Here is a 22564-nt window from a genome sequence, read left to right as displayed (position 1 = left end):
ATCATCCAGTTCAGGAAAAACTGAAGATAACTGCAGCTTCTGGCTACATCTGCTCTTACAGAAGAGAGGGTCTCTTTCCTGATAGGGAAAGAAAAAGTGGTCTCTTAAAATTGAGAGTTAAATGACATCCCAATGCAGTAGAATCATACAGTATCTGTATGGAGTTCAGAAGGTTTTCTAAGCCACACAACAGTTATCCCAAAGTAAATAACAGAAGTGACCACAGTCAGCAGCACCAAGATCTTACACTTGGGATTCTGATCACAGAGCATACACTGATGCTCACAAGGAATCCAGGACATAGCTATCACTTTTGGATGAAGGTCTCCTCCATTGTTTATTCCTAAACACAACAAAAATCCTGGGCAATTCTTGTAACTAACATTGTTTCACTCCTTTCCTCCCCTGAAATAGTGCTTCAGTTTTATTCTGAACTTATATAGGAACTTTTTTAGGGCAGGATATCAGCTACAAGCCCTAGGTAAGGCATATGGAAATTTGGTGAATGATCATAGTGGATCACCAGATCAGAAATAAAACAAATGCCACTACACTCATTTCTACTGAGAAACAGTGAAGTATCACAAAAACTTCAGTAGGAAGAAACATGGAGGCTAGAATGTTATGTGGTCTGGAAGAAAGGTTTTTGTGAAGAGAGAAGAAAAAGCTATGGGTCTGCTCAGTTATGTGGCTAAAACACACAACATTGAAGTGTTTTTCATCTCGACAGAGGCATCCTGTACAAAAACCAGCATAAACCACCTCAGAAAAGAGTGGAAGAGATGGGGAAGGCTGGCCATTCCAGTAGGATAACTGGATGACATCTTCGATGAAAACTGATGGAAATACAATCTCAATTTAGGAAATTTCAGCTTACCTATAAGTAGCTGGACTAAATAAGGATATCAATTTTTTGCTAAAATTGTCCCTTTGAAAAGACTTGGACATCCATATAACACGAATGAAGAAGAGAGGTCAGAAAAAAATGTTTGAAAAATATTGACAAACTATCCTGAACAGATGAGTCACATATATGAAGACACACACGTCATAGGCAGGCCACCTAAACAGATGACTAAAAAGAAATTGTGCACGTATCAAAAAACGAACAGGTAATATGACCTTTATAAATAAAAGATTTTCTGCCATTAGGGTTGCCTCTGTTACAGTTCAAATGGATTTGTCTATTTCTTTAAGACACATTTTAGGATTTCATAATATAAATCAAGCTTTATAACAGATCAAACACCAAAGCTCACAAATGTTCAACTCTACTCAAGAATACTAATTATTTTTACAGACACAGGTTATTATGCTTACATCTTCCATATGACAGCAAACGAAAAAAAAATCCATCAATATTCTATCACCATTATTCAACTGTTTTGTTTTACAACTGCATATATAAACTGAAATATTTACTTACAGGTACAATCTGAAAATGCTTTATTTTTAATCCATGACTCAATGACAATACAAATGTTTTGGGGTTACTTTGGCTATCACGTACCAGGAATACCCTAAAAGAGATTGAAAATGTTCACAGTAAGGGCACTCTGGAAATCCTTTTGTAAACATCCACTTAAAACTGTTGTAAATTCATTACAGTAAGTATTAGCAAAAAGCAAAAATAACATTAATTATGTACGTCATGCTTTTAATCAGTGTTTCTTTGCAAATGTGTCACTTGAAATACTTTTTCTTAAATTCTTCTTCACCTTGTCTTATTATGTGAAAAATATGCATTCTTAGAATGAATGACACTGTAGACGTTAGTTTTTACACTGCACTGAATTACAATGCATCTCTTCAGACAGAAAAGCATCCTCAAAGTTTGTGCTTTGAACAAAATTTTTATTTGGACTCTGACCCAAATATTGTATGACTGTGTTACCTAAATCACAAACGTTCTACGGAAAGTTCAAAACGTAGTTTAAGAGGAAGTTTACAGAAAGGATAATGCAAGACTTGCAAAATGATTTTCTCGTCTGGCCAATATTCATAAATGCACACTCACTTCTGCACATCAGCAAAATTCCCACTGAGACACAGATACACTCTGCTCACTTTATGGCATCATTATTCAAATCACAACACTCTCAATGGTCAACAGTTGTCACTGCAAATAGTTCACTGAAAACGTATTCCCACCAGGTTATAGACAGACATAATTTTGCCATAATCCTGGTAGGATAATCTGGTATAGGCTAAGGATGATTACCAGTAAGACACAGCTGGCTTTGGAATATCGGCTGAGAACAGTTTGGAGGACAGAAGGAAGTACCTGATTCACAGCTTTGTAGTGGACAGAGTCCAAACTGTTTGTACTGTGTGGGTCTGGAACAGGTACAGCTAATGAATGTACCAAAGAAGGGAAATACAGGGACAGCCATTGGAAGGCTTTTTGCTCTTTCAGGACACAAAAGAAACAGGTAAAATGGACTTGCAGGTATCAACCAAGTGAGCAGTAGTGGCCACCTTCTTTTGCCCGACCATGTACCAGGAATGAGAGCATAACTTCTATATGAGACGAAAGGATTTCAGGAGAAGAAAGCAGACAAAGGCTTACACTGGATCTTCACTGACTAATGGCATGGATGCAAACTACTAATTTCATCCTCAAAGTTTTTAAGAGTTCTGTTTTTACAAGGTAAGAAAATACCTGGAATTAAGAATTTTGGAGTCCATAATCATTACCATTTCCATCAAAATCCCCATCCATTCTAATTCAGAGCTCTGATACTAATTTAGTTATTAAAGAGGGATACTTGCCAACTCAGCATTTGGTAAGAGCACATAGCAAATGTAAGGACAAATAAGACTTCTCTATAGACTCAGGCTCTTTTAACAAGCTCACTCTCACCACCTAGTGGCCTTTCACCCTCTGCAGGACATAAAAAATTTTCAGAGCAGTTAAAACAGATCCTTTGCATAAACTTGAATCTTTTATATGTTTGTCATTAAGGACTGGCATTTTATTTTCTTCAGAAAAATGACACTATAAGAACGTGCCACTTTGCAGATATCCAAAATGGAGTCGCCAAATGCAAATACTGCATTTGCGATCCACATTAAACAGTACACAAAGTAATCACATCGGGTAGGAAAGAAAATTCAGGTCGATTAGGATTTATGTTCCCATTCATCAGTTCTTTTAAAGTTCATTTTCTTACTTTTTTCCTTTTTTAACAGCAAAGACAAGCAACATTTGTTCTCCTTCACATAAAAAGATCTTTACTCTTTTCTAACCTTATCACAATAGACCTATTTTAGTTGTCAAAGCACCTTTAATAATTTTATTATGAAGAAAGGGTTGTAGTTCACAGAATCTTAGAAATGTTAGTTGGAAGGAAGATTTTTAGACATGCTGGATGACTCCAAACAACTACTCCTTCATAAACTTATACGGAATTCTCTGAATGATCAGTTGCATTTTGTCACGGGCCTTTTGGTAATGCTTTTATCCCATTCATCAATCAGATGCCAATCAGTCTGCAATCCTGTCGACCATTTATCACTGAAATGTCTTCAAATGCCCTTTAGGGGGTGAAGTATGAAATCTATAAAATTGCTGTATAAACTTCGTTAAGAAATTTGGTTTTACACCAGAACAGTAGATCCAAAAACTTTATTCCTTCATAGCACACCTTAAGACTGTTGCTGTCCCTGCTATTGGGTTATCCAAACACTGATACTACTGTATATCCTTTCTATAATAGTCCCTTCGACTTCTATAAGCCACTGTGAACAGCCTATTTGGTGGTACATATGGTATTAAAGAGGTCCTATGACCTCTGTCATATATGCAGGAGATCTCTCTGTGTGGGATCACCTCAAAAGGCTCAACAGGGATTATTTTCTCTGCCCCACCCTCTGCCCACAAAGATTAAAATCTTATCATTTCCAATAAAAACTTTTGTATTTCTGGTGATAATTCATTCTTTCAGCTTGTCAAAAAGCACAGCATTTGTCAAATGCTGTAATGTATTCATGACTTCATTGTAACTAACTCCTGAATATGTATCTGACAGCACGAGTGCTCGCAGTACCATGATCTCATCAATTCTAGACATTCCATACAGGAGTATCATCCTCACCAAAACCAAAATGCGCACCTATGAATAGATCCAATAATATAGCATAAAGAACACTGTACTAAACTAATGTTAGCAAGGTATTTGTTTGCTTATCTCGAACACCATTGCTCTTTACTCACCAAATCTACTGGGTTTCATTTAACAGTGTGTTTGTGTGTACCCACAGAAATACACTGGAAAATTCATCAGCCCTGAAATTATACACTGCTCAGAAATACATGTCTGAGTCATCCCCATATCCTGTCCCTCTCATGTAACAAATGAAAAATGAATGCAGAGTACAGAAGCAGCTTCAGGATCATTAGACAGACTTAAAAATAGGAACCCTTAAATGGAAAAAGAAGGGAAAATACAAAAAGGGAAGTCCAATTAGCCATCCTTACTGAATAGGACTCACTTTCCATCACCTTTTTTTTTTTCCCCCCTAGAGCCCTTTCTGCAGATGTAGGAAACAGTATTACAATGTACTTAACTTAAAACTGAAGGAATTTAACCAGTAATCTGATGTTACAGGTACCTAACTGGAAACAGACTCAGAGAAACTTAAAGAGTTCTACGGAATTACTCATTGAATGAAGGAGGTCCAAGTTTACATTTAAGACAGGAGTAAGGCTAAAAACATAAAAATGAAAAACTGGAGAATTTGAACATAAAATACTTCCTTTGTCATTTTTAAATTAATATTTAAATAAGAGAAAAAGAAAAAAGTCTTATCCTAACATTTATTGTTTACCATTAAGGGATAATACGAGTTTTTAGTCATTTAACGAGGAAAAGCATTCTTTTTTCAATGGCTGTCCCTGCACAGTTCATCTCAGAATAATGTTTTCAGGCTTTTTTTTCATTCTCTCATCACTAATAAGAGATACAAAAGACACTGGTGCCAAAGTTGACAGTTCCCAGAGAATATTGTGCAAACACAGAGCTCAAGTGCCTGGCTCTGAGCGGACATAAGTAATCGGTCAGTGACAGAATCAAAGTGTTAGATCACCACTTTATCGCTTCCAGAAGATATAAAACAGAAACCAACTGATCCCCAGATAGCCCTATACAAAATAATTTTTACTTGTATCAGGTAAGTGCAAACTCTTTCTTCTTCCATTTCCCTCCCCCAATAAGCAGCACATTAAAATAGCAGCTGTTGAGTAGAAATGTGTCTCAGAGGAGTTACGTAAAGAATTAACTTACCCATCTACAAGTCCATGCTGCAAAATAAGTCTCTGAGCCTCTTCTCTAGATATTTTATGATGAAACCACGACTGAGATCTGTGTATAGCTGTAGAAATAAAGATCTTTAAAAAATGTTTTGTCTTTATTGAAGGAACCAGCTATTGCATTTCTCTGGCAATTAATTAACTCACACATACCCATGTTAGACATGGCAATAGGACTACCATGTGAGTTGAGTCGTAGACAACCTCTCCTCTGTATGAGAGAGAAGTAAAAACATGATTCCAAAGCTTTTTTTTGTTAGAAAAACAATCAAACAAAAAAACCCCACCAACAACCCCAGAAAATACTATTCTGATAAAACAAAGGTGTTTATACCCGCCACGCTAATCCTTCTTCAACTGCAACTGACAGGGCTTCTGTTGGATTTTCTATAATTCTGCTTCTATGTCCTGAGAAATCCATTGCTACCAAAGAGTTTTCTGAAATGCTCCTCTGCAACAAAGAAAACTAGATTTAGTTGGTTCATTTTTTAAAACATCCATCATTTAGAAGTCAGCTTCTGAAAAAACACTATGTTTTGTAAGTGGTGTTTCAAGTATCTGCAGTGTTTTCCATCAGAGCCAAACTCATTTAACCCGAGGGAGCATTTGTAATTCCAGTATGCTGCTGCAAACTGCAATTTTACAGTCTGGCAGGACAGATCATCTTTTTGCATTACTGCAATGGATGATAAGTGCATCAATTTACCTGAAACTCTATTTATATATTTAACTATAACTAGCCCTTTGCATGTCAAAACAGGTCAGGAAACTGTTATTAAGTTGTCCAAGTAACAAAAAAAGGAGAAAATACAAAATTCTTATACATAACCATCAAATTAACAAAGATTTGAAATATTTCATTATAAATTTCATAAATTTATGTATTTTTAATATAAATTTTCACTCAAAGTTTACTGGGTTTTACAGATTTAACAACTGTAGGATCTGTTATACTTTTCTTTTTCTCCTAGTGAAGATCAACTTTGTAGCAATAGAATAAAAACACTGAAGTTTGACAAAACAGTCTTAAAACTCATCAAAATATTTCTCAGAAACCAAGGTTTACAAAATCAATATGGATTGTAATGGTTCAAATGTTGGCGGGCACTAGAATATCAAAAGATTAAAAGAACATTCTAGCATTGTGTAAATTAAGGTAACATCTGGAACACAAGAGGCCCAGATTTCTGTAGGGTTAGCAAAGCTTCCCAGTCTAAAACCAAAGCAGCTCTGTTTCGTTCCCGTTTGGTTACCAGCATGAATGTAACTAAAAATTACAGTTCACTGTAATTCTTGACACTGTAGTCTAAGGTCTGCCTGAGTAACTGTAACCTGTAAAGAACTTTGCAAAAGTAAAAAACAAGGGCAAAATAAGAGAAAACATTTGCTTCTGGGAGAGCAGAGGGAACTCCTTGTAGCTGACATGGTTGTCAGTTATTGAGGAATGTGAAACATGGAAGTGGTTCCCCTGTGAAGTATGTTCATTAGCTTGTGCACTTAATTCCCACGTTTATCCAATTTGCTGTTTAATTCATGAATTATGCACAAGTAGAAAAACAGTGCCATGCTTAATGTTGGTTATAGATTCTGCCTGTGTTAGAAGCTACGTGAGTTAAAAAGCACGCAATAGTGTAGGAGGAGAGAGAATCAGTAATGGCTCCCAGATCCATTATAAAAGCAGCAGCTGGCTACTGTAACAGCTTCATATAACAGAAAGTGTAGACATGGTCCATGTATTAATCACAATTTTGAAACCATGCTTAGTAGCAATATCACTGAAAACTATTTTTTTTAATACCTGTAATAGCAAATGCATGTTTTAGGCATTTTAACAGCAAGAATTACAGTAAAAGCTCAAAAAATCTACCATAAAATCACTGTCATGAGTCCTTGCAACAAGTAATTTTCACTCAATTTAGCCAACAAAACCCACAAAAGTGATATAAATCATCCATGAAAAAGTCTGAAATCAAATGACTCATAAAGAACTGGGATAACATAAGATATCAAAGAAAAAGACAACCTGATCCAATCCCAACTATCTGACTGAGAAGATGGACAGGGCATCTATTATAGGCTGTTGTTCCTCCAAAACCCAGTTCTGCCAAATTACAGTGTTCCTCTGAAGTCCAGTCAGTATTACACTGACTGAAATTCACCTCAAGTACTTAATGTTTCATATTTAAAAAAATAAAATGGAAGTATTACTGTATACCAGAAAGGATTTGTTACAGCTTTCTTATTCATCACTTACAGCATGTGTAACCTTAAATACTTTGCTTCTTTTTTAATGCATTTATAGTTCTGCTGCTCTGTTTCCAAAATCCTCTTTCCATTCTTTTTGACTGTGATAATAAGCCAATGAACTCTCAAAATACTCATGATTTGACAAAGGGAAAAAGCCTGTTAATTGGTCTGAACTACTTGATTTGTATTAAGTAATTAATTAGCTCTGTAGTCAACCCTGACAGCCCTAAATATTTCGGCAAGCGTTTGCACATACAAAGATTTCCAGGATCAGGTCAGTAGTATAACTGACACAAGTTACTTAAAAAAAGCATGATGGCAGAAACAATGTATTTATTCATGGAGCTACTGTGGGACATACCATAGGTGTTATATTCAAAGGGCTGCAGCCACTTCTACCTTGATATGGTTGCATGTAATTCTGATACAGCTGCATCCCATACTAAAACCAGAAAATAACATGGTTAGCATTTTAAATTACAAACCTAAGCCAAGTAAATTGTTTTTCCCAGATGTAAAAGATAACACATGCTTTTCTTTACCATTAAAACTCAGGGACAAGTGCTGTTAGGATAAGGAAATACACATTATCATCTTTGTTGCTGCTGCCTTTATAAATGCACACTCTGCATTAAATACTACCCATTTAATACAACAAATGACCTATTCCTATTTTGTCACAAATAGACACATTTTAAAAACATACTAAAAATATTCTTGTGTATTCCTGTTGTTTTGTTCAGTATTACTCAACAATCTCAGCGACTTCAACATGGTTACTACAAGCATATGCTTACAGTTCAGCATTTGCAGGACTGAAGCTTCAAGACATCGTCCCATGCTCTACAATGATTCCAGTAATTTGGTCTCCGTTTATTGGGATGAAATAAAATAAGCTTTCACATTTCAGAGTACAAAATTGATATTGCTATTGCATGGGAACCTAGATACTCCTCTACCACACAATATCAAAATTTCACATAGTAAACTTAAGCAAGAAGTTAACTCCATACAGAAAAAATTACCTTAAGCAACCTAATTGCTGTCATCCAACAGGTCCTACTTTGCTCATCATCTGCACAGAGCTGTTTCAGGTCTCTGGTTCCTCCTGATTTGTTAGGCTAGAAGGCCACAGCACATTTTTTTAGCATTAATGCATATCTTGAAGATAATACCTGTTGAAATAAAAGCCACTAATTCTCCTATTTTATAAGAGACAGCTGAATATTGTTTTCAAAAACCTTAAAGAAACTTCAGCTTACCTAAAAACTGTGGCTTACTTTAATATGTATCAGAATAATAATTGTACCTTAAAGCAGAATCCATAGTTTGTTGGTGCTCCAGAAATCTTTTTGCCTGTCAAAGACATGTACATATCACTATTGCTGAATTCACAGAAAAACTGCAGATGCCTTGGCTCCTAAAAAGAAGAGCAGTGTAATACAGTTAGACTACTTTTAGCCAGCCTCTCCAGATAAGAAACTCAGGAGATATAGTAGTTATCCTGTTCCAAAATACAGTCTTAACATACTGTAGTTTTAACTCTGACATCATGAAATCTAGAAAGAGACAACTCAGCATTAATTTCATAATGCAGAGAAAAAATGCATCAAACTAGTCAAAGAGTTCATTCTTCCAGAGAGGCAAAAAAACCCCAAAGTACAAGTGATGATGGTACTTCTGGGAAAACATCCACTAAATTCAAGCCACAATAATATTAGAGTAGCAGTTAAGTTTTGAGAGCTGTATGCATTTCAAACATAAAAATAAAATATACTTCGATAATTTCAAAACTGTCTGGTACTATTTCTAACCATTATCTCCATTCTCTAAGATAAACTAAGTTAAGGAAGAGAACAGAAGACATTTGCTGAAGGACACAAAACCAGCTCGACGATTACTCTGGCAGTTAACACAGAAAATTCAGAACAAGAAAAAACTTTGGTTTAAGTGGTTTACGTAAAAGGTGTCTCAACTCCAATGTATCCTGTTTAACATTATCAGGTTTAAAGTACTGCCACCAAAAAGCTGAAGTAGTAAAATGGAAAACTGTCCAGTGACAAAATGTGAGAACTCTCAAAATCTTCCTGTAAAATCCTTTTATACATAGGGTTTTGTTTATTTTACATAATGAGGACATCCACTTTTCAGAGCATCTACTTACATTTCAGCATTTTAACTACTAGTTGAAAATTCATTTTAAAAGGCTACACTGTTAACTGACTGGAAAAATATTAATCAAAATGAAGCAAACTTATCAGGCAAAAAGAAACTACTGTTTCTAAGACAATACTTTCCCAATTTTATATCTCTCTAGATTTTATCTGTAATAAATAGATTTTTTTTTTCCTTTTTATGATTGTAAGTTGAAATTCAAATTTTTGTTATTAGAACAGATTTCAAATATATATATATTTGCTCTAACTTCATAGTTCTCTCTTTCTTTTTTTTTTTGCCCTTACCTTAGATGTACCTTTAGTGGAAAAATAAAGCCCAGATCTTCGCAAAAGAAAGTACAACTTTTTCCAGGATTTTTTTCCCTGCTCCTTTGCATGCAAATAACCATGAATCTCAGGATACGTGCTGGAGCTTAGGAACATCTGAAAGAAAATATCAGACATGCATTTTTCTTTCCATCTGAAACCAGCGGTCTATTTCATTAACATACTCAGACAGGACTAAGGGGAATAAACCCCTAAATCCACTATCACACAGTAATTCAGTTACGATTGCATATAATCCCATTAAAAGTACCTCTGATTTAAGGCGTGTAGAATGTTACACAACTCCAAGGTATGCTAAGCAAGTCACATATTTATATGGAACATATGGTTTGAAATGAGAGCATTAGTTATGCAATATGTTGACTTCAGCAACAAAACCAGTGCTAAGAAGTTCTGATCCCATGCCTCAGACCCTATTTATATAAAACTGCAAATGAATGCTACCAACAGAAGAAGGAAAAGAAAAAAAAAAAAGCCACCCTTTCTTCCCCCTGTGTTACAAACCAGATAAGGGAACCAATGTGAGTCAAAATTAATTCATCAAAGAAATCACAAAAACAGAATCATAATCCCATGCAGGTCAGGTAGATATTACCATTTTCAAAAGGAGGGGACAAAGAAGGGACCTGAAGTGGTGCCTAAGTAAGGAGCTTTAGGAGCTTTAGTTGAGCCAAAACCAGAAGCTGGGCCAATCACCAAGACAGCTCCTGCTCAAGATATTCAATGGCTTCACTTAAGTCATTTCAACCAGACATTGTCAGCGTGCAACACAGTTGTTATCTTGCTAAGAACAAGTACACAGTTTTACTCAGTCTGCAGAAGTACCCATTAAAAGCTGGCAACCATATTAACTTTATACTAATTCCATGAAATGCATTCATTTTTATTACTCTTCTTCCAATAAAACTGCTCAGAACTATGATTCGCATCTAAGCATACTAACCTAGAATTCTTCAATTTCCATACATGCAAAGGAACCAATGTTATTACTAAGCTTTTCAAGGAAACTTGCCCCAGGTTGGTCTGCAGTATCATAAATACTATCTAGACATACAGAGGTAGGGAACAAATGGTTTTCTGGTAGACATCTGCAGTTTCCACTGCTGCATTTTTCTCCTGTCCACTGCCACTTCCAGAAAATCTGATTTGAGGATACAAAGCAACAGATTACCAGGCAAGAGACAGAATGGCCAGTACAGGACTGCAGCAAAATGATGAAATGAATGTGATTTTGGAAGTACACCAAGTTCTTCAGCCACTAAATAATGCAGTTCAACCAAGAAACACAAGGTTGCTTTCACTTTTATTGTTTTCCTATCTTGCAGTCAGACACATGACTATACCACCTGTAGACCAACCTGAACTAACTAAATTCAGCTGGTGTGAATGCAGTAACACGGGCAGGCTTCACTTGACAGGGGAGTGCCCTAGCCCACAAGGAATGCATTATGAATAGCTTCACTGCTATTCACCTGAATAGTTAAATTACAGTAAGACTAGGCACATCTATCTACACGTGCTACTGGCATGCAGCTGTGTGCAAATGCAGTTTAAGCTATTTCAGCCACACTGAAGCAGATGGGTAGGTTCTGGTAGGTGTGTTCCAGCCTGTTAATCTCCCTGTTTGCCACGAATGAACAGGTTCACTAATGGTGAATATAAAGGCTGAGTTGAAGAAGTATTTTAACTCCATAAACAAAGTCAAATGGAATCTAAACGAGTCAATCTACATAAAAACAGAAGAGCATCTTTTTAGGCTTTAGTAGCTCTGCTTAAGATGACAGGAGTGGTTGGCTCACAGCCTGCACAAGTGTCTTTCCCAGGATTTCTGTCATAAGAGCTTCCAACCAGAAGTGCTGTCATGAAAAACACTTTTCTTACTCAGCAGACCAAAGTGGAATACAAAATACAAAGCTCAGCTTCAACAGCCATTGTCGTGCCCATGCTATCAATTAAAATAAAGTAGCAATAATGCTAGGAAAAAGGCAATCCCAGATCCATCTTTTTCTTTCTAAGACAGCTGAGGACTGTGTGAGAAAATATAACATGAACAAGCTGAAGTTAAAACTAGTAACTGGCAGAAGGAATGAGCAGTAAAAATATTTCAGAGTCAGAACTGAATGTAATAAACACCTAAAACTAAAGATAGTAGAAAAGATAACTTCATTGGGATTTTTGTTCTGGGTTGGTTTTGGTAGGGTTTTTTGTTGTTGTTTTGATTGTTTGTTGGTTGGTTGTTTTTCTAATGGAGGTACATACAAATTTATTATTGGGGGAATGGATCCCTGTTCATGCAGATAATCAAAATATGACTAAAATTAGAAAAATAAGAAAAGTCCTTAATATAGGAAGATGAACAGCAGAGAGTTAAATGATGGTATGCTGCAGACAGGGATTACTGGTCACGTGATACGCAGAAATAAGCTTGCACCCTTTCTCCCATGCAGTGAAATACGTAACATGATTTGTAGGGTGGTGTCAAATGTCACCGTGTCTTTCAGATACTAGCATTTGACAGCACCAAGGACTCGATTATGATTTGCTTAGCTGTAAAACCAACCAATTTAAAACCAATTTGAACAAAAACCAAAGCAAATAAATGCCTTTTGTTGGTAAAAAAACAAATCAAACCAAATCAAATCAATCAACAGGTGAAAAAACAACAGGAAAAAACATTGCACTGTCTCAGATTAATATAATAATAAAAAAAATCAGAAATTCTAGATGTCACCAAATGCAATGAAGTTTGAGAGCCATACTTCTAACTATAAACCTTATTTGTCTGCACCATCAACATTTTTAATGAAAGACTAGTTGCAGTAGCAGAGAAAATATTTGCTAAGGTGGATGCTTCTTGAGCACTTACGCACTATTTTGGAGAGTTAAAGCAGCAATCATTTTCCTAAGGCTCTGTGAATCAAGTCTAAATTTGATGACTGATTTCTTCAAAGATGCGATGACAGTTGGCGATGATCCAGCCCAAGGCTACTGAGAATGAACAGGATTTTCCCCTGAACCTGCTGATAAATTCTAGGGCACCAAGTAGTTCCAGTGAAGAACCGATACTGATTCTCAGTATTGTCTCCTATTGACTTCAGTCAATTTGAGGGTTTTAGACTGGGAGGAAGACCAGAAAAACCTAGAATGGAAAATGGGGAAAGGCAATGGGCAGACTAGAACACATCTAGGAGACTGACAAGAGACTGAAATTCTATGCATGGCTATTTCAGCCTGAAGACTGGAACAGAGTCAGATGGGAAACTGCTCAGGGAAAGAGAGACTTTCTGTGGCATATGATTAGAGAAAGAAAGCTTGACTCTTAAATCTGTGAAGGCAGAGAATGGGAACAACTAAGAACATGGGGGGGCAGGGCAAGAGATGGCAATGGAGAAGGGCAAAAGGAAAAGTCACTATCAGTAATTCTACCTTTCACAAAATGACGAGTGCCTGTCTTGGTAACCCTGTTGTGTCTTTAACTTAATTTTTGCATATATAACATTTATTTTGTTATGCTTATTTAGAAAAGAACTATGTTCTCTTCTTTAATATATCCTACATCAGGTGCAAGGTTCTTTTCATTCCTCTAGAATGGCTCAGAACAGCCATACTCTAATCAATATAGTGACACGCTTCTCTTTTTTAGCCTACAAGTCAAACCTCTCTTTGGTATACTTCAGACCTAGTAATTTTACTTAGCACATGCTAAATGGGTAGGAGACAGGTAAATTTTTTTTTGGTCCTGAGGCTATTCAGATGTTCTGACTTAAAGTCATCAGCCAAAATATTCACTCTCGATTTCAATGAAAGTCAAGGAAAACATACTTGAAAAATATTTTACTTGCTTACCACTCAATCCACAAAAAGCTATAAAAGTATCAGAAGTGATTTTTTAATCACTTGTAAGCACTGAGTTGTTAAAACTAATGTCTCTCTTGATACTTGACCGAGCACATCACAAATAAAAACTCAAGACTATTAAGTTGTCTTAATGAAAGTTTCCAAGGATATAGCGACTGACTGTAAACAATTTACCCAACAGCTTCTGCTGAAACATGCGTGACGGCTACACAATTCACAAAGGTGTTGTCTGCTTTGTGCCTCCTAAGTTTTATTGGTCAAAATACAATTAAACAGACAATACAACATAAAATAGCAACAGAGGAGTGTTTGCAACAAATTTCTCCAGCTATCAAAATGGGATGTAACCATTACCTATTTATAATGATTCTTAATCTTACCCACAAGCTCTGCACATTTGTTATATACCACATATGGGCAAGAGTATCTAAATCAAATGTTTATGTTAGACTGCAAAATCTATTTGCTATTTGGGTAGCAAAAGTGAACCAATTTTCATTAGATATGCAGCATCTGTAGAAATTAAAAATTTTTTATTTAGGTTTGTAAAAATTATTTACAGAATCTAGCATGTGTCAATTCAATTTAATTTGAAACTTTTACTGTATTTGGGGTAATCTTAACCTCCTGACTAACATCCACTTATATAAGTTATATAAGGATATAACTTTTTAATATAGAGGAATGTTTTGAGAATTAGTTGTTGTCCTGGGTTCAGCTGTAGCAGTCATTTTTCTCCTTCTTAGTAGCTGGTGCAGTGCTGTGTTTTTGACTTTCAGGCTGGGAACAACACTGATAACACCGATGGTTTTGGTTGTTGCTAAGGAATGTTTACTCCGACCAAGGACTTTCTCAGTCTCATGTTCTGCCAGGGAGGAGGGGAAGCCGGGAAGAAGCAGAGACACGACACCTGCCCCAAACTAGCCAAAGGGGTATTCCATACCACAGCACGTCATGCCCAGTATATAAACTGGAGGGAGTCACCCGGAAGGCCCAGATCGCTGCTTGCGTCAGGCTGGGTATTGGTCAGCGGGTGGTGAGCAAGTGTATTCTCTCCCCCTGTTATTTCCTTTATCATTATTATTATTGGTGGTAGCAGTAGTGGTTTTGTATTACACTTTAGTTTCTGGACTGTTCTTATCTCAACCCGCGGGAGTTACATTCTTTGGATTCTCCTCCCCATCCTTCCGGGAGCGGGGGGAGGAAAAAGCGGGGAGTGAGTGAGCGGCTGCATGGTTCTGAGTTAAACTACGACAGTTGTTTAATGTTTTTCATTTACTGTTGGATGCTAAAGTAGAATTTATTATACAATTCAAAAAAAAAACCAACAAAACAACAACATAGTTTCCATATTTCTTTTAGTTTTATCTTAAATATCATGTTATTATGTTGCCTTTCCAATCAGTCTTTATCCCCAAAACTTACACATAGGCTTATTGCCTTAAGACCAGTGAAAGTTCTATTAATTAATTTTTCTAGTGACAAGCAAACAAGAGTGATGAGTATGTTTCCACCTTTATTACTCATTTTTCCCCTCTGTGGGAAGTAAGACGATGATCCCTGATATGGTCATTCTGTGAAATTACTCCCACTGTAAATTAAAATCTTGTGTCCGCTTAAAAGATGACTAACACTGAGTGACCTACTATTTTTTTTCCCAAAGGCTACAGTAGCCTTCAAGCTAACAAATCATACTAGTCAGTCTAAATTTTCTACTCATTAACTATTTAAGTCTTTTTTTGTATCCAGTTGTATCGCATTACCATTTCCTCATTATTCTACCAAGGCCTGCTGTTAAGTATATGCCGCAGCACTCCACCTTTTTAAGGAAACAAGGTCTTTCTCCTGAAATACCCAATAAAGGTATTAACCATTTTTACTCCATTTTGTGTTTTGACACTCCATGATTCTGAAAGAATGTGTTAAGTTTCCAAGTCCAGTCATACAATAACTGTCTGGAAGGGACACACCACTTCATATCTCATAGGAAAAAAAATTATTAACCATGTTTTGAGTTATTCAAAACCTAGGAATAGATCCAACAGTGACAAAGAATTATGCTCACAAAAAAACAGGCAATGGGAAATTCTAACATATGCTGGCTTAGCGTCATTCAAAGATTACATACCTGTAATATCCCAGAGTGGCTTACAGCTGCATGGGTCTCACTTGGAAAAGATATCATATGATCTGGAAAAAAGCTCTGTAACAATAATAATTTGTATCAAAGTTCAATAAAAATAAATATAAAACTTCCTATCTCTTTTGGATGTAAAATTAAAGTTCTCCATGCCTTGCAAGACACTGCACATTCTCTGATCTAGTAATTCACATTTACCTTACTATCATTCCTAAATTTGTGGCATCCTCGATATTATTTGCTGAACACCTTAATTTTGAGAAAACATCAGTGGTCTCTGGAAGCAAGAAGGTTTCAATACACCAGTGCAAGTCACACTGCAGTACTTGGCCCTTAGTGCTGTTTTTCTAGTAGTAATTTCTGTTGCTGCTGACATATAAGAGTTGCCTGGGTGTTCAATATGCTGCAAAGTAGGGGCAATACACACCAACATTGTTTTCTATTGCTTTCCTTACACTAGAAACCTAATAAAATATTTTGGAATAACTTTCATTAATAGAAGAACAAGTCCTCTCAGTTTTTATCTAATTATCCATTTTGTGTATGAGTATCAGTTAAATCTGACTACATCAATATGGTATGGTTAAAAAGTTCACACTTAAAGTGCCAATTTCATTATCAAGGAAAGCTCAAGGGGTAATTTATGGACAGACCTGCAGCTGGGGAGTTCAATACAGTCATGCAAATATGAACCAGCCAAGAATTTTATTATTACTTACGAAGTTTTCTCAAGGCTTGGACAAGTTTGAAGCTAATATTCCCTTGACCATCCAATGTCCACTGACCCTCATTTTTAATAAAACTGAACTACTGGTAGGGTTGATTCATATCAACTCATTTCTGATAAAGCATTCCTGCTACACCTGCGTCCACAGTACCCAGAAGAATGACTCAACAGAAACAGTAAGGTCTCTGATCAATCACAGTTGCTTATGCTAGTCATAGCTGCATGTCTGCCACACTCCACAGCTGGTTCCACTCACTGGTTAACCAACGCACTTCTTTGAAAGCTTCTCAACTAACCATAAAACATCTCAAGCTTAGAATTTTTCACTGGTGCAATGGTACCTCTATGTCAGGGGAGTACATGATTTGCCCAGAGAAACACAGGTGGAGAAAGAAAAAAACCTCAGATCTCTTGGATCTTTTGGTATCTTAATATTTACCTTTTCATCCTTTTCACAGGTAGATAATTTGAGTTCCCTTCCACTTTTCACCTTTCAAGTCCTCATACATTTCTGCTATTTCTCCCTTTGACATCTGAAACAAGCTGGCTTTATAAGAGACAGCATTAGGCGTGATCCAAATACACCATGCATTTGAGCAACCAGATGGTGAATTTCTTCAGCTGAGCCAGGACTGCTTCCATGGCCTTTGCCATCAGCCACGGTCTGAATTAGCAGCATTAACCTTTGGCAACATCCTTGAGTTATGAGTTGTCTCCTTCCATTCCTTACATACACTAACTCTGGCTTCACTTCCACTTAGTCATAATAGGTTATGGCTGCTCACAGCCTTTTGTGTCAGCTATCATTTAGCTGCAGCTGTGAGAAGCTGCCATTGGGCAGCACTGGCCCATAACATTCGATTTTCACTTTAACAATAAAATCCACCTTTGCTACAGATGCCCCTCCTCACACTGCTTCATTTTATATTTTGTTGTCACTTGATGGAAACTTCACTCAATTTCAAAAACTTTATTTTGTTGCAGGTCTGTGGGGAAACTTCAATAAAGTTAAGCCCATGTCTGCCCCCCTCACCCTCCTAAAAACTAAATGTATGAACAGGGATGTTTTACAATTGCAACAAAGGGACTGGACAACAGTTACATGGCCAACACGTATGTTCCTATATCTCATATATTCCCTCCCAGTTACTCCTTTTGACTCACTAACAGCTTTACACTCTGCCTATCCATGTGTAACAGAAACAACTTTCTTGCAACTACAGCAATCGCACAGCTTCACAGATATAATGTTAGGACTTACCAGTGGATTTTTAAAAAATTCATACTTGGCATAATTTTTTCTAAAATACAGTTTATTTTCTTCTTCCATTACCCAATTTGACTGGACTTCCATTACTAATTCATGGTCCTCTATAGCTCTTCCTGTAAAAAAACCCAAACAAATTTAAAAAAACCCAGAAACCACATAACCTGCACCTTAAGAACCTAAGAGTAGAATGTGAAAACACAAAGGTCAGGTAATAAAAATATTATTGAATCAATTTAAACAAATACAAACAATGAAACAAGCAATCTGAACACAGTCCACTACTTAGGTCCATGTTACACCAAACTGCTGCTCCACCTCAATAGGGCCAAACTTCTGAGCTAGGTCATACATGGGTTATTTTTGTTTGTGCTTTGTTTTCTTTTAAAGGGGCAGCTGAGGGCTTTATTCTATCTCATAGCCAAATCCATGTTCTCCCTGCAGCAGCCAGGCAGCTCTTGCTGCATGATGCGTCGGGCAGCAGACCACTTCAGCCATCACTCAGCCTGTTGGGGGTTTCAGTTGGAAATGTCTTCCTAGCAGCCGTAGAACTAGCGTATGCAAACGGAATGGTAAAAGTACGCCATGAAAAAAATAAAAAACAAACCAAAAATAACCTACAAAGTGAACCCAAATGTGTAGTTTGGCTTTGCAGTGGGGCAAGGGAAAGAAAAGGCAACAAATTCAGCTACTTGTAGCACCACACTGGCATACGGAATAGGTATTCTCGCTGCTTTAGACTGCTTCTGCCATTTAGATTCTTGAGTGAGTTTTTCCATTTTACAGCAATATGAAATGAACTTAGAGGAAAGACACAGAATTTAAGAACTTTGCTGTAGACGTGTGGTGCATGTTGACATGTTGCATACTTTGAGTAATGCAACGGGACTACGCAGTGCAGGAAGGTAAGCATAAATACTCAAGACTATGCATATATCCATAATTTGTGTAGAATCCTATTTACCTCCCCCCTTTTTTTTATACATTTCATCAGCTTGTGAAATCATGTTACAAAAAAACCACAAAAAAACAAACCAAACCAAACCACAGTGGACATGCTTCCAAATGAGTAAACAGTTTTTGTGGCCGCTTATACTTTGTTGTGGACTCAAACTAATGAGAATAAGATGGAATTCAACAAAGTTGTAGATTTTATTTAAATTATCACTGGCACCTCCAAATTTAAATTACACTCCAACAATGAGTTACAGGTTAAGAACAGGTTTGACATCTAAACTTATGTCTCTGTGCCAGTTACAGGGTTTTAACATTCAATTCTGGTCATGGTTTCAACAGGAAAAAGCAACTAAAAAATTCATTATAAAAACCATGCAACTCACAATTTTCTGATCCTAATTTTCTAATCCCATTTTCTCCACTTAGAGAAATTTTATTAGAAATTGTTTTTAAACATCTTAGCAGATAATAATATTTAAAAAAAATCCCAAAACTTAATTAACCATAACATTAAATTAATATAAATGGTAAGTTTTTGCAAGTGGTCCTGGCTAAACAAATAGCCTACTTTTCATAAAGCGTAGCGTGGACAACCTTCTAAGAGATAAAAATCAAACTTCAAATTTGAAATCATTAAAACCTCTTTAGAACCACAATGTCTTTCTATTGATCTTCTCTTGCCATCTTAGTCACTGCTTCATGCTTCCACACTGTCCACTCTGGTGGGTAACAGCTTTATGGTAGCCCACAAATCTATAAGCTTCTTCAGGAAGTTTCCAGCTAGCAAATTTAGAGACACTACACTCATACAGCTGAATATCACCTCAGTGGGAAAATATCAAGTTCACGACTGGCATAAGACAAAGCACTCTGATGATCAAGTAGGGCAAAGTTAAAACTTCCACTGAATTTAACTCATTGCTGAGCCCATAAAGACAGAAATTAAGGATGCTACATGTAACTCACATTTTGTAAATAGATTAAATGAAGCACACAAAACCAGAAAGTAATTGAGAAAACAAAAAATACTCCCAAAATAGAGAAAGTGAGTGTTTCAAAAATGTTGTACAGGCTGCTCTACTGCAAAACACATTCTTCAGATGCAAGAGTAAAGAGACACTAAAGAACTGAAGCTCTTACTCAAAACCAGCATTTTTTTTATTTCCTTTCAATTTTATATAGAAAAAGTGCTCCTCTGGGATGACATTTAAAACTCTTAAATGCTTGGCATTGTGACATTTAAGAAAATACCATTTCCTCAAGACTTACTTCTTGGTACAAAAAAAAGACATTCTGCATCACCCCAATGGATGGGTAAGGCTGCTGGTATTTCTTTATTTTTAAGGTGACATATCACAGAATATTCTACAATTTATTCAACTTACTTTCTTGAAGGAACCAAAACACTGAGTTAGTGTCCTCCAAAACACAGCCCTGTAAACGGATCCCTAAACATTGCCACGAAAAAGCCACACTGGTTTAGTTACATCATTTTTTCTCTTCCAGCCAGATTGCAGAGTTTCTACCTCCTTCTCTACCATCTCTTTATTACTACTACCTCTAACATGAGGACCACCTTCTCCGAAGCAGTTTCCTTAAATATGGAAAATAACTAAAGCACACGAAAGAAGATTTAATATTGAAATCCATGACAGAACGCGTTTCAAATTGTCTCCTCTCTAGCCACCCAAATCGGGGAGGGCAATCGGGGAGGGCATTAAACTAAATAAAAACCAGAAAAGCCATTGCTCAGTACTATTGCAGATAGTGCTTTGTGAGCCTTCCCACAGGCTACCTAAAAGAATGCAGATAGTGAAATCAAAATGAGACAGTGAAACATAATGATGTGCCTGGCCAAAGTACTATTGCCTACTCACAGAGGAATCCTAGAATACAAGTCTATTGAGCTGCAGAAGCAAATGGAAAACTATTTACAGTCAACACAAAGATTTCTCACTAGAGAAGGAAAAATTTCAGCATGAAGATAGTACTTTCTTTCAAAGGAGAACAGCTATGGAAAACTTCTGTTTTCACAGCCTGCCCTGTTTGTACAGGGGAACTGCAGTGGAACTATGGGACCCAAACACCAAGGTACCTGGTGGTAGGGATGACATGGCATTATCCAAATCCAGGCATACCTCAGCAGCCTTCAATAATCTCAGACAAGGTGAAAAACATCCATGCATTTCTTTGAATTCAGTAGCCTGGGACAATGGGACAAAGAGGGAACATACCAGAAGCACACAGTTCTGAAATATGTTGAGATTTATAGTGCTGTAATAGTTGTCATACTTCAGATATTTGACATAGAGCCCAGGCTACTGCAAAACTTTGAAGGTGGGTAGGAAGACTGAGCATCCCAGGTGATGAGGCGGAGGCAGTGGGCTATAATGTGTGCCCCAAGGCAGGCAGATGGAGTACGCTAGTCAGTGCCTCAGGGAGGTAGTGCAGGTGGAGGAACTATCTCACCTGCCCACTTGCCCTGAGTCAACACCACATGGTCAGTGCTTGCCATGCAGCGTAGTGAGGACATGACAATGCTTAATGTCCAACAATCCAGCTCCACACTAAAGGGCATATAGGATTGTGAAAACAAGAATATACAAACTGTGGATTTATGTTTTGGTTTAGGTCGAAATTTTTTTTTTTTTTCTTCTTTTTTAACTTTCACATGCAGGTACCTCCACACAGCATTGAGCGAACACTCCAGTGATGTAATTAATGTCTGTCTTGATTAAAAGCAGAACACTGTGCTCAGCTCACTAAGATTCATGCAATTATATCTAATTCAGGAGTATTCAGACAGCTGTTAGATATTAAAGAAAATGTTCACTAATTGATGAATGCATTATTAATCCCAATAATACTGGAATTTATACAAACACACACAGTCACAGTATTTCTCTTTTCTATATCCATTTGTTTAACTTGGGAGCAGAAAAAGACTATCCAAATTTCCAGGGGTAAAATATACAACAAAATAATAAATAGCAAACAGTCCAAAACTAAATCGTCATTTGAAAAATATTTGTTCACACTACTCATCCAGTGCTTATGAATATACTTAATGCAAGTCAAGATCAATATGTTAAGCCTTTCAAACGAAACCAATCTAACACTGTCATAAAAATAAATCCATTATTATTCAGTATCATTAAAAAAATAGAAGAAATCTCATGTTGTTCTTAGTAATGTTGAATTGTCATTTTTAAGGGGAGGTTTAGACTGGATATTAGGAAAAATTTCTTTACCAAAAGGGTGCCAGGCACTGGAACAGGCTTCCCAGGGAAGTGGTCGAATCACCATCCCTGGAAGTGTTCAAAAAACAGCCCTTAGTGGCACGGTTTAGTGGTGGACTTGGCAGTCCTGGGGTAGAGGTTGGACTTGATGATCTTAAAGGTCTTTTCCAGCCTAGTTGATTCTGTGACTCTAAGAAATTGTTATATTTTAGAAATTATGAGTTCACATCTTTCTAAAATTATGCCCTAAGCACGCAAGCAATTCTTATGATTTCAGAATCTCAAGAAAAGCAACTTCACTAATGATTTGGTAT

The 22564-nt window shown here is 36.7% G+C and overlaps 1 protein-coding gene across 3 annotated transcripts in view; it reads right to left on the bottom strand.

The window, feature by feature from the left end:
• Nucleotides 1-22564, bottom strand: part of GRB14 (growth factor receptor bound protein 14) — a 63731-nt gene that overhangs the window by 4824 nt on the left and 36343 nt on the right. For 2 of the 3 annotated variants that reach the window (XM_030487861.1, XM_030487862.1), the window contains 10 exons: nt 18049-18170; nt 16049-16123; nt 10021-10158; nt 8868-8978; nt 8584-8679; nt 7920-8000; nt 5646-5762; nt 5465-5522; nt 5286-5373; nt 1427-1520 (listed from right to left, as the gene is read on the bottom strand). In XM_030487861.1, coding sequence (XP_030343721.1) covers nt 1427-1520; nt 5286-5373; nt 5465-5522; nt 5646-5762; nt 7920-8000; nt 8584-8679; nt 8868-8978; nt 10021-10158; nt 16049-16123; nt 18049-18170 — 980 coding nt within the window. The remainder of the gene's footprint in view (nt 1-1426; nt 1521-5285; nt 5374-5464; nt 5523-5645; nt 5763-7919; nt 8001-8583; nt 8680-8867; nt 8979-10020; nt 10159-16048; nt 16124-18048; nt 18171-22564) is intronic. The other variant, XR_003991635.1, reaches the window with a different exon arrangement.

The sequence above is a fragment of the Strigops habroptila genome, chromosome 5 (assembly GCF_004027225.2).
Source record: "Strigops habroptila isolate Jane chromosome 5, bStrHab1.2.pri, whole genome shotgun sequence".
NCBI classification, from domain to species: domain Eukaryota; kingdom Metazoa; phylum Chordata; class Aves; order Psittaciformes; family Psittacidae; genus Strigops; species Strigops habroptila.
Note: the sequence above shows the minus strand (reverse complement) of the source record. Positions and strands in the feature narration are given on the sequence as shown.